Source organism: Ursus americanus, chromosome 12 (assembly GCF_024610735.1).
Source record: "Ursus americanus isolate L20-20 chromosome 12, mUrsAme1.1.p, whole genome shotgun sequence".
NCBI classification, from domain to species: Eukaryota; Metazoa; Chordata; class Mammalia; order Carnivora; family Ursidae; genus Ursus; species Ursus americanus.
The window spans coordinates 42,711,357-42,724,964 of NC_142138.1; the positions used below are offsets into that span (position 1 = coordinate 42,711,357).

The 13,608-nt window shown below is 33.3% G+C and overlaps 1 protein-coding gene across 14 annotated transcripts in view; it reads right to left on the reverse strand.

The window, feature by feature from the left end:
• Nucleotides 1–10,176: 10,176 nt before the first annotated feature.
• The window catches only part of ZNF644 (zinc finger protein 644), a 99,861-nt gene continuing 96,429 nt past the window's right edge, over nucleotides 10,177–13,608 (reverse strand). For 13 of the 14 annotated variants that reach the window (XM_087866097.1, XM_045801809.2, XM_045801807.2 and 10 more), the window contains 2 exons: nucleotides 11,243–11,345; nucleotides 10,177–10,441 (listed from right to left, as the gene is read on the reverse strand). In XM_087866097.1, the coding sequence (XP_087722223.1) occupies nucleotides 10,249–10,441; nucleotides 11,243–11,345 (296 nt within the window). In that variant the 3' untranslated portion in view covers nucleotides 10,177–10,248. Of the gene's footprint in view, nucleotides 10,442–11,242; nucleotides 11,346–13,368; nucleotides 13,439–13,608 lie in introns of those variants that run through there. The other variant, XM_045801815.2, reaches the window with a different exon arrangement.

The window sequence follows — 13,608 nt, forward strand, 5'->3', positions numbered from 1 at the left end:
CAGAGAGGAAATCAGCAAAATAATCAAAACATGTACTCAGGGGCGCCTGGGTGGCACAGCGGTTGAGCGTCTGCCTTCGGCTCAGGGCGTGATCCCGGCGTTATGGGATCGAGCCCCACATCAGGCTCCTCTGCTATGAGCCTGCTTCTTCCTCTCCCACTCCCCCTGCTTGTGTTCCCTCTTTCGCTGGCTGTCTCTATCTCTGTCGAATAAATAAATAAAATCCTTAAAAAAAAAAACAAAAAAACCATGTACTCAGTAAAACAGAAATACTAGAGAAGATGAAAACATAAATGAAAATAAATCACAGCCTTTAAGGAGAATCAAGTGCAGTGTGCACACACACATACGTGTACACGCACACACACGCACATTTCTGAAAGCTTAGTAACGTTATTTTTGAAACAAAATTTTATTTTGAAACAAAATTTTAAATGAATTTAAGAGGAGGTCTTTCACTGTAAGTGCAAGAAATATTTCAAAGTATGGCAAACATACATAAATGGAAATCATGAGGGTGAAGATTTGAAAAACAGGCCAAGGAAATACAAAATGCAGATAACAGGAATTCTGGAAAGAGAACAAAAAAACAAATGGAAAAGATAAAACTATTCAACAGATAATAGAAAATTTTAAGTTCCAGCTTACACTGATGAGAAAAGCACACATTTAGGTATGCTTGGCAAAGTTCTAGAACTCTAAGGATAAAAAGACAATCTTATAAACATCCAGGTAGAAAGAGCAAGTTACTTAAAGGAAAAAACTCAGACTGGCAATGAGACAGCCCATCTATTCACCCTGAGACAAACAGCATCTACCCATCCTGAGAGAAGAGGACTGCCTCCGAGGAGTCTTTACTCAATAAATTTATTATTCACCTTTCAGAGCAAAAGTAAAAAACAAACTAAAAAGAGACCTCAAGATGGAATGAGAGAAATGGAAACATTAGTAGCCATGTGAAATCAGACTTCTCAGTGTTATGAAAATAGGGAATTAAAACTTTTGAAGCAGAAGAGAAAGGCAGTAAAATCACTCTAAATATCTCACTGTGAAGGAAGAGTAAAGAAGGTAAGTATATTCTAAGGAAGGACAGGGATTCTGCTCTGTCAGTTATCAGAATATGGCCTAAAAAAAACCCCTGTAATCAAATAAATATGGTGTTTGTTTAGTATAGACTTAGAAAAAAGACAAAAACAAAACAAAACAAAAAACCAGCTGAACAGAACAGAGATTCCAGATGCAGATCCTAGGTTATTTGAGATCTGATATGTGACAAAAGTAGTAGTTCAATTCTACTGGACAAAGAACAGTATAAAAAATTGGTGTTGGTATAGCTATCTATTCATTTTGGAAGAAGAGAGAAACAGACTCCTACACCACGCCATAAGCAAAAACAAATTTCAAATGGATTAAAGACTTAGTTTAATTTAGTCTTAGTCCATTCCGGTTGCTATAAAAAAAAAATACCACAGACTGGGTAGCTTATAAACAAACAAGGAACATTTATTGCTCATAGGTCTGGAGGCTAGAAATCCAAGATCAGGATGCCAGCATGGTCAGACTGTAGTGAGGGCCCTCTTACAAGTCACGGATATCTCATGTGGTGGAAGGGGCTGGAAATCTTTTTATAAAAGCACTAATCTTGTTCATGAGGGCTCTAACCTCATGACCTAATCAGCCCCAAAGGCCCTACCTACTCATAACATCACCTTTGGTGGTTAGGATTTCAACAGAAGAATTTGGCAGTGGGGGTGGGTGAGGTGGGGGAAATGAAACAAAATACAGACCATAGCAAAGACTTAATTTGAAAAATACAATATTCTAAGAAAATCTAGAAACTGTATTAAACGGAAGAGATATTTTTATACACATATACCTATATATATACACACACACACATATATATAATTAACAAAGAATACTCAAATTCAATAAAAGATAGGAAAGGAAAAGAAGCACTAAGAAAATACAATACATAGAAAGTATAAGTTAATATGGGCAGAATAAATATAAACCTATACATAAGCACAAAAATATGAATGGTTATATTCACCTATTCATCTCAAACTGGGTGAAATAATAAGAAAATCAAACTATATGTCATTGACAAAAGGCAAACCTAAAATAAAATGACACTAGGAAGGAGGGGGAAAAGCATAACAGGTAAATAATAAAAATTAAAAATAGGGCTTTTTTGGGTGCTTCTACTGTATTCAAGTAGATCCAATAGTCATACTCAAGAACAGCGATGGAAATATAGAAAGCAAAAGGTGAAGATGAGGAGAAATAGACACAGCAGCAATCATACTGGGATCCTAACATACCTTTCACAGAATCTGGCAGGTGAAGTACATGACAGAGGAGTACGATATAATTTAAATGGCATCATTAATCCTGAATATACATATATACATATATATACACACACACGTGTGTGTGTGTATATATATACACACATCCTGTGTACGTGTATATACATATAACATTTATGTACATAGCATGTTTTTAATATATGATTTGTATCACAAATATATCTGTATATTTACATAATTCCGTACCCCAAAACTCAGGAGTTTATACATTGTTTTCTCAGACAAGATATTGCCAACAAGTAACTATAATCTTAGGTCACATAGAAAATTTCAACGAAGGCTAAAAAGGAAATTGAAATTGAAACATAGGTAATAAACAAACAATGATGACAGCTCTATATATCTAAATTCATGGGATACGGTCAAATTTGATATGCGTGTGAAAACATATAGTCTTACGTATGGTTAACAGAAATCAGAAGGCTGAATGAAAATAAGCCTTGAGTTGTGGTAGGTAGAAAAACAGAGATGACGAAAAAAATACCAAGTAGAAGTTCTTGGAAAGACTAATTAACAAAAACAGATAAAACCTTCAGTAAGTTTAATTAAGGAAAAAAAGCTAAGCTTGAAGTAAACATTAGTAATGTGAGGAAACAATGACAGATATGGAGATTAAACAACTTGTAGAATACTGTGTATAAGTTATTCCAAAATTTTAGAAAATCTAGAAGAAATGGGTACTCTTCTAGGAAAATATAACTAAACTTGCCTCAGAGAGGGGAAAAAAAATCTAACCTATGATTATAAAAGAAATGGTAAAAGTAATCAAAAGATATCTCTCTCAAAGGTAAGTAACAGGCTCATGAGTTTATGGATGAGTACTATCAAATCTTGAAGAAAGCAAAATTGTCTATGTTAAGAAAATTCTTTCAGAGCATAGGCAAATTTAAACTTCCCGACTCATTTTATGAGGTTAGGATAACTTGGGTACCAAATCCAGACAACTACAGCAGAAGAAAAGTAAAGTCTAATATCACTAATAGATAGACATCAAAAAATTCTTTAATGAAATAGAAGCAAATTAAGTTCACAGATGAAGCAAAGCATCAAGACTAAGAAGACATATAAGGATGGTTCAATGTTTAAAAGTCTATTAATGTTTTTTTACTAACATCAACAGATTAAACAAGAAAAATCACAAGCAAATCTCAACAGAGGCTGAAGAAATGTGTTAACATTGACAGTCCATTTTTTAGTTAAAAGAAAATAAAAAAACCTTATCCAATAAGAAATAAACTCTTTTTAATCAATAAACTGTGTCTACAAGTAACTCACAGGAAATTATATTTAATGATGAAATAAAAGTATCTCCATTACATTCAGAAGCAAGATAGGAATGCAAGCTATCACCACTAATACTCAATACTGTACTGAAGATCCTTGATAATGTAAAAACCCAAGAAAAAGACTAAGGACAAATATTGGAAAGTAAGAGAAAATATCACATTTTGCAGATGATATGATTGGCTACAGAAATGTCAAAAAGATTAAGTGAAAAAATATTAGAATAAAAGAGTTCAGCAATGTGAAAGGATATAAATGACTGCCACACCTAGAATCAGTACTTTCTCTTTATATCAGCGATATTCAACTAAAAATTTTGAGAAAAATCCATTCACAATAGCAGCAAAAACTAAAATATATAGAAACAAACTTTAAATGTGCAATTCTTTATAAATAAAACTATAAGACTTCCCTGTAAGACATGAAGATAAATGGAAAAATATGCCATATTCCTAAAAATACCAAATTCCTAAAAAAAGAGCCATATTTCCCCATTTTCCACAAATTACTTCATAAATTCAGTACAGTTCTAAGCAAGATCTCAGAGTTCAAATGGAATTTGACAAACTAATTCTTTTTTTGACAAACTAATTCTAAAATATATCTGGAAGAGCAAAACACTTAATACTATATGACTTCACTCATATGTGGAATTTAAGAAACAAAACAAATGAGGAAAAGGAAAAAAAAGAAGTAAACCAAGAAACAGACTCGTAACTATAGAGAACAAACTGATGGTTATCAGAAGGGAGAGGAGTGGGTGGATGGATTACATAGGTGATGGGGATTAAGGAGGGCACTTGTGAAGAGTCCTGAATGTTGTATGGAAGTGCTAAATCACTGTATTGTACACCTGTAACTAATATAACACTGTATGTTAACTAACTGGAATTTAAATAAAAACTTAAAAAAATAACCAAAATTTATTTTTAAGAAGAAAAACAAGGGGAACGTATCCCATAAAGTATTTACATTTTCTTTAAAATAATACCTTATTCACTTAATCATTCAGTGAATATTGACTGGATGCACACTATATATCAGAATTCTTTTTTTAAAAGATTTTATTTGAGAGAGCGAGAAAGAGCGCTCACAAGCAGGGGGAGGAGCAGAGGGAGAGGGACAATCAGACTCCATGCTGAGCACAGAGCCCAACTCCAGGCTTGATCCCACAACCCTAAGGTCATGACCTGAGCCAAAACCGAGAGTTGGACACTTTAATCCACTGAGCCACCCAGGTGGCGTATAGGAAAACAGAATTTAAAAAACACACACAAAAATTCCCTCTCCCAGAAATTTATATAAGGGCTTCCGATTCTGATAATGGTAGACTACATAATCTTAATAATTTCTCTCAATGAGGTCAACTAAAAAGGTTGGATTAATAAAAATAAAAACATCATATAAGCAACAAAGAAATAACACCGAGAATAAAGAATTATTCAATCACCCTCTAAGAGAAGACAAGAAACCCTGTGGGACTACCCAGTAATAAAACCTTTTATTTTTGCCCAGAGGGCATATTCTATCTGGAAGAAATAGCTATGAAACTAAGTTGCAATTTTGATGGCTGCTTGGAGCTAGTAGAACAAACTATATTCACAGGGTAAAAGGTGAACCAGAGATATATGAACTTTCCCATGATCTAGCTCTTATAGATAGTCTGACTTTGGGTCATCTGGTAGGCCAGGAAAATACAAATCTTGAATTTGGGTTTAAGGTGTTCTAAAGTGGTAGAACCCCTACTCATCTGGCTGAAGTAAATGAAAATCCTATGGGAAAAGGTACTATCCTAGGCTTTAAAATAGATCTAGAATAGCTTCCAAATATAATGTCTAAAAATAATGTATTGTTAAACATTTAGGCACATAAGAAAACAAGATACCATAAAAAGAAGCAGGAAAAGCAATTATCAATAACCCCAGACCCACAATTATTTGGAATTATCAGTAGGAGAATATATAAATACCTATGCAGACCATATTTAAGGAGATAACAGCCACACAGGCTACTAGAAACAATAAAAAGCGCATCTGAAAAAGAACCAACAGAAATTCTAGATCTGAAAAATATTACAACCAAAATTAAGACTTCAGTAAATGGGGTTTAGCAGTAGCTGAGAAAATGAGTAAACTGGAAGATGGGTCAAAAGAAATTATCTGAAATGTAGTACCAACAGACAGAAAACTGAGAAGAAATGGTAAAAAACCTAGAGGACACAGTGAAAAGGATTTAACATACATTTAGTCCCAAAAGAAAGAGAGACAACGAGGCAGAAGAAATAGCTGGGAGACAATGACTAGGAAATTTCCAATGCCCAGCAGAGATCCCAAACTTGAGTATATAATAATAAAAAAAGAAATTCCCATCCATACAGTAAAACTTTAGAAAACTAGAGATAAAATTGAGTAAATATACTAAAAGTAATCAGGAAATACAGAACAGCTTATTTTAAAATGAGTAACAGCTGAACTTGCAAGAATAATGAGATTACTGGTGGCTGGGGGCCCTTAAATAGCTTCAGGATGGGGGCTGGTTACCCGAAAAACCAAGGCATGGTTAGAGAATTGCAACTTTCAGCACCCCTCCCCACCACCCCTACCTTGGCCCCACCAAGACCTCCAGGGAGGGGGAAAAGAGCTTGAGATTGAGTTAACCACCAATGTCCAATGATTTAATCAATCATGCCTATGTAACAAAACTTCCATAATAACTTCTAAGCAACGGAGTTCAAAGAGCTTCCAGGTTGGTAAACACACCAAGATGCTGGGAGGGTGGTGCACTCAGAGAGGGCAGGGAAGCTCCATGCCACCCTCTTCCCTGCATACCTTGCATCTCTCTCCATTTGTCTGTTCCTGAGTTATGTCTTTATTTATTTTAAAGATTTTATTTATTTATCCATTTGAGAGAGAAGCTGGGGGGCGGAGGGGAGGAGCAAAGGGAAAGAGCGACAAGCAGTCTGTGCTTAGCACAGAGCCTGGAGTGGGGCTCGATCACATGACCCTGAGATTATGACCTGAGCCAAAATCAAGAGTTGGACGTTCAACTGACTGAGCCATCCAGGCGCCCCCGAGTTACAGCCTTTATAGTGAATTGGCAAAGTCAAGTGTTTTCCTGAGTTCTGTAGGCTCTTCCAACAAATTACTGAATTTGAAAAGGGTGTTGTGGGAACCCCCAATTTATAGCCAGTTGGTCAGAAGTACAAGTGACCCAATACTTGTAACTGGCATCTGAAGTGTGGGGACTGAGCTCTTCAGCCCAAGGAGTCTGCTGCTGCTAACTCTAGGTAGTTAATGTCAGAATTGAATCCAATTCCTGGATACCTAGTTGGTACCTGGAGAATCAGAGAATTTGTTGTTGGTATTGGAAAATTTTTCAGATCTAGTATTCAAAGGTTAATCTATATAATGCACCACTCAAATTTAAAACTGGGAAAACAGTATACATTATAATATATACAATCACAAGTACATTGAAACAATAAAACGAGAAAGAAATATAACAGGCTGTTACAAGTAAATGTCTTTGAGGGATTATACCAAGGCAATGTCCCCCATTTTCTACTTTTTCATTTTCATAGTATTTCCAAAATGAGCATATATTCAACTTTCTTAGGAAATAAAAATCAAAGCTATCTTTAGACTCATAGGTTTTAATTGTACAGTTCTTGACAGGTTATATGTATGTCCATAAGAAAAGTCTATTAAATTACTACTGAAAAACTATCATCTCCTTAACCCAAATTAAATGTGAACTCCAAAACAGAGATATTAGCTATACCAAGGTTCTAATATATTCTAAAGAATCAGAGTAGAAAATATTACTTTTAGAGAAGTTAACTTTTTTGTTTTGATGCTGTTAAATAAATCAACACTTTTAACCAGATTTAAAAAAAAAAGAAAAAAGTTCTAATATTGAAGAAGCTCAAATATTTTAAGTAATGATTAAAAAAAAGAATTAGAAGAAAATTAGGCAATACTCAATATTGAATCATGCCATATTTTGATACCATGTAACCTGAGACAATATAATTTCTTTCCTAGTGGAAGCCAAATGAAAATAAGTCTTAACTCTCCAGTTGTCAAATAAAAGATCAACTTTGCTTCCAAAAGAATCTTTAAAATTTTGAAACCCAAATATCTTTACCATGAAAAATGTTTTTTGTTTAATTTACTTTCCAGGAATACCTCTAGTTTACTGTTTTTAATTTGAATTATTCTATTTAATTCTTCTCACATGAAGAAAAAGAAATTCTTGTTTTAAATAGCTTAACATAAAAAATTTAATCTAGATTTGCTTATAAAATCTGTGGTCAAACTACCTATTCTACTTGTATTCTTTTTTTTTTTCTTAAAGATTTTATTTATTTATTTGACAGAGAGAGAGACAGCCAGCGAGAGAGGGAACACAAGCAGGGGGAGTGGGAGAGGAAGAGGCAGGCTCCCAGCAGAGGAGCCTGATGTGGGGCTCGATCCCAGGACCCTGGGATCACGCCCTGAGCCGAAGGCAGACACTTAACGACTGAGCCACCCAGGCGCCCCTCTACTTGTATTCTTACATCTGGATAGTTTGCTTAATAAAATCACAGCATTATAAAAAATAAAGCTGAAAGGGGCTGTAGTGACTGCCAGTCTTTCCTCCCCAAAACTGTAATTTTTAAAAAATTCCTGACCTCTACTTGGTATGTAAGTAAGTCTTCCAATTTAAAAAAATATAAATTATCACTTATAACTATCAATGAAACATGCTCAGTAAGAGACAGCTAGTATATACAGACTTGGTATAATTTCAGTCGGAAGTAAAGAAATTTGAAATTTTAGTCTCATCTTTACAGAAAATAGTTTATATTAGGCATTTCAAAAAACAAAAATAACGTAGAAGTACTTTTCTCTTATCTAGTACCCCAGAGATCAGGAGACCCTTGGTTGAGAATGATCCATCTAATTCAGCTTCCTAATTTCATATAGAAGGTATATGAATAGAGTAACCTGCTAAGTATAAACAATTTAAATAAAATAAAACACAACCTCAAGTGGACTATTTCCACCAGTGATAGAAATAAGAAATGCTTCACAATATAGACATTATAATTTTCTTTAAGTCTTTTTTTATTTAGAGATTTTTCTGGTAAGGAGATATACCATAGGAAAGCAATTTCACTGGCAGTGAGGTATGTATATACTCTACCAAAATACTCCTTATTTTAACTGTTTTTAACTTTATTTACATACGAAGAAAGTTATCAATGCATATCCTTGTTTCAACTATAGTATTAGCCATACTACATGAAATAAAATGAAATGGTGCTTGCATACAAAAACTGTTATTTGTAAAGGAATCTGATTGCAAGTTAAAAGAAATAATTTGTTTTTGGAAAGAGTTTAAAAGAATCACAATTTATCATGACCAAGACATCTGCACCATATTTTCCATTCCTCACAGCACATTTATTTCAGTAATTCCGTTATGTCGGTTCTTAGCATGAGCATAGTGTTACACGATTTTCGTACATATAATCACATCCAAAACAAGTTCTAAAATTTAAATTGTAAACATTCTCATCATATGTAGAAATATTTCAATTGGTGTATTAAGTTTTGCTAACTGATCAAATTTGGAATATAAATGAGAAAGCCTATTCTAAGTTGTGTAGTGAGCGTTGTTTATTAATTACATTTCTACAATGTTAAATAAAGTAAGAGGCAAACCTGTCCTGTAAGCATGTCAAAATTTAGGTAAAACATTAAAAAGAAACAAATCTGTTAACAAAAGGATGTCTTGCAATAAAGATCATTAGATTTTTTAAATCTATTATGATACAAAAATGTCAAGGGTAAATAGCATCTTTGTTGACAAAGTAGGAGGTAGCATGGATGCACCACTTTATTGTCTGAGAAATGCAACTGGAGTAAAGAATATTTCCTTACCACAAATAATTTCCAGGACTATGTACATATTTCTTTTAGAAATACTTGTTTAAACAAATCTCCCTCCACTTTTTAGTATAAAAAAAACCGTTCCATGTGATTTTAAAAAAACACTTACACATCTAGATAGAATAGTACTCTGCCCTATTTGAGTGAACAGTCTCAAACTATGAAGTACATGATATTTAATGCCCTAAGTTGAGTAAATTTAGTTTAGCGGTTCCTGGTATTATACAAAACACTAAATACATACAAACAAAATATAATATCTTATTCTTCAATGCAAGTCTTGTGGGGAATAAACAGAACCTTGATTCCGGTAACACTGCAGAAAATGTAATTTTCCAATAGGTCTGTCTTTAAGTTATCCATGTGCAACAGTTAATTAATGACTGCTTACATGTACTGATCTTTCATTGAGTGAACACAGTTAACTGACAAAACTTAGTAAATCTTAAAAACACATCTTCCATCCTATATAAAATATATAGACTACTTACTGTTTGAAGTACTCAGTTTGCTCTGATGTCACTGTAATTCATTTTTCCCCATTTTCCTGCTTTAGTATTTATAAACGGATAATTTAACGTGGCTTTAAAAAAAAAAGACAAAGAATTTCAAATTTACATCCAATTTAAATCTGCTATTTAAAAGGTTTCCTTGTTCTATGAAGCTGCTTCTGCCATTAGTAGAGAAAATGAAGTTTCTGTAATGGAGGCAGGCTTTTTAAGTAGTGACGTGACTTCCACCATGCCAGCTCCAGTCCGTGGAAGATTAGCGTTTACAATGTGTCGTTGTAAGTGCTTAATCCAGTCTTCCTGAACAGACAACGGTCCACGAAAGACTAGGCCACAAAACCTATAGAAGAAGTTGATAACAGTTCTCTTAACATGACCAATTCCCTTTATTTAAAACCAATTCACATAAAATCCATAAACATAAGAAGCAGACTTTATTATATCTTGGAGATACTATCCTATACTGGAGTACTTGACAACAGTTTTTAAATACATATAAAGTCAAAATGATTTAATACAATATAAAACTGTCAATTCATATGCTCAACAGCTATATTACCTGTAGTAGTATTTGTAGAGGTGGAAACATTATTAAATTAAAATTAATTAATTAACCTCAATAACATTTAAATTAAATTTAATTAATCTCAATAACATTTAAAAACAAAACTATAATTCTAAAATGTACCATTCTTTTTGAAAGACCCTTCCCCAATTCAGAATTCCTTAAACTGCATGGGGATGAGTACAGAAGGAGGTGGGAATAAGTCTGTATAGCTATATTCAGAAGTATGAGTGGAAAGAAATGTATTCCTAAGAAGCAGAAACTTAAGACAAATAAAAAAACAATTCAAACCAAATCAAAGTAAACCAAACAAAGCAAATAAATAAAACACCACAACAAAAAAAGCTACTTTCATAAATCACAGTATCATTGAAGTTCTGAGATAATATAAAATCTTTATTCATCAGTTGTGAAATAGTGTATTATGAGCTAAGTTAAGATTTTAAGCCTATCTCCAAAAGTTCATTTATAACTTGATAGATGAGAATGAACCTTCTGCCACAAATTAAAAATCCCTAATATGTCTCAAAACAAAATCTGAAGAAACTGAGCAAATATGGCAAAATAAGCATATACCTGCATCGGAGAATGTAAACCTCGTCAGCACCATGAGGTAATGTTAGCATTTTCTTCTTGCTTCCAGATCTTGACCTTGATTTCTTTTGCTTACAATCTAAGGCTAAAAAAGGGATGAGAAAGACTTAACATTTTATATATATTCTGAAATATAAATACATACTTCTAGAGAGGTCAGACCATCTAAACCAAGTTAGAAAAAGTCTACATTCATTTGTAGTCCCTGACTACATGCATGCACTAACTTGCAGCTGGGTCTTTAACAACAGTAATATTATCTGTATACATTCTTCCTGTACTACTTTTCAAATAATGCTTTATCATATACCAAACTAGAACTGAGAGAATGTAACTAAACTTGAAATTACTAAAGTGGCCAATTATTACAATGGTAATCTTTCCTCTTACAATCACAGGTACATTATTTTCATATCTAGTTAATCTTCCTTATTTCCAGGAAATTATAACCTTTTATTTAAGATCATTAAATTAAGTTTCCATCTGATTACTATTCCATTAAGTAGGTCTCACATGCTTTGAAAACTTAGTAAAGAATCATCAACAACATAATAAAAAGTCAATGAGAAATCAATTTTATAGCAAATACATAATAAATAGCTCTTAAAATTATATGCTGGCCCTACATTTGGAAGGGCAAAAAAAGCTCAACTCTCATTTTTTAACTCAACCTGTATTGCATGTATAATAATGTTTTATTTTACTAAGAAATAAATGTAAATCCAGATTATCTCAAATAAGTTTACAATGGACCGGAAACGTAATGCTATTCTTTACATTTTTTAAAAAAATTTTTACATTTTCTCCTACAACTTATTTTTAAAATGTGATTAAAGAGGGAAAAGAGATTTTTATATTAAAAGTGGATCACAATTTTAGTGCTGTTCTTGACAATTTTCAATTTCTTGACTTCTTCAATCACTTATTCTAAAAAATCTAATTTAATAGAGGGAAAAAAGGTATTTTTTTATAGGTAGGAATGACAGGACATAACATTTTTTTTGGTCTTTGAATACAACTACACCATTCCTTCGGACAAAGGGATGACAATATTCCAGGGTGCTGCTGGTCAATTAGCAGGAAGAGAAGGTAAGAGTTTATCTCTAGGGATCCAAGGGGGAGGGAAACAAATGTAACAGAAGAGTTACACAAATGGCTTTTCTTCTGTTAACTTGTCATGTGAAATCCCCTGGAAAAATCTAGGTAAGAGAGAATAGGAACTGGTATTCAAGGATTCTTTGAAATGAGTTGTTCAAAGTCCAGATTCCAAAAAGAATAGATGCTATTACAAAATCAGTACACACAGCTCCTTACAGTAGTCAAGTGGCAATGCTAACAGAAATGTCATATAGAAAATTAAAAACCATGAGAAGCCTAGATAAATCTCATTCAAGCCACTGGTTTCTGCTTCTAGTCACCTGCCTCTTTAAAAGTAAAATCCTGCTTGGGCCCAGAGTATTCCTTTGCTTATGTTCAGAAGAAGAATCTAATAAGTAAAGAACTGCAGAAAATCAAGTTAAGAATGGCTAATTCAAAGCTAAACCACCAAAATCTGGAATAGAAAAATCTTATAAATTATTAGTTATCTCAGTCAAGAGCCTGGCACACAGTAGAAACTCAAAAACTTCTGGTGTAAAACACAAAGGAAAACCCAATAATTTAACCTTTGACATTTAGACAGCATATGAATGGAAATTTGTTCTATCACTATGCAATACAGGTAGCATTCCTGTAGAACACCTGTGCGTCATTTGTTCAAATGAGTATGTTGCTAACAGTCACACTGAAATTCTTCATTGATCAGTCTAGCTTAAATGTAGAAACTAAGTTCTTCACAACCAGTAGGAAGAGTGAGGTATCAAGTGCTTTCTAATTAGCACCTTCTTTTTCCTAGTTGCACTGATGAGCATCTGAATTTAAGTGGATTTTAAAGCATAAAGCAATTCATACACTAGAAGTAAAGTTTAGGGAACTCAAAGGGCTAAGTGCTACTAGATGGCAGCTATTCTTTCCCTATATAAAAGGTAAAACCACACACAATCCCTGTCTTTGTTATGTGGAACAGAGTAAGCATTTGGTTCATTATGAGATTATAGGGAGAATCTTACTTTGATGAACTTGCTGGTTGTCAAAATTGCCACACTGTATTCAAATTCCTTTTTAAATGTAAATAAATTACTGTAGGATACAAACAGAATGCATTATAACAGTTCTTTAAAAATTTGTTCACAGAATGCTAATGTTAAGTGTGTAAAGCAAATTGAGAGAGACGGGCAGAGGGTGATGGGCATGTATGCAATAGAATGTTTTTATCCGTTGTATTTGGATGCCATAATTCTTAAAAATGG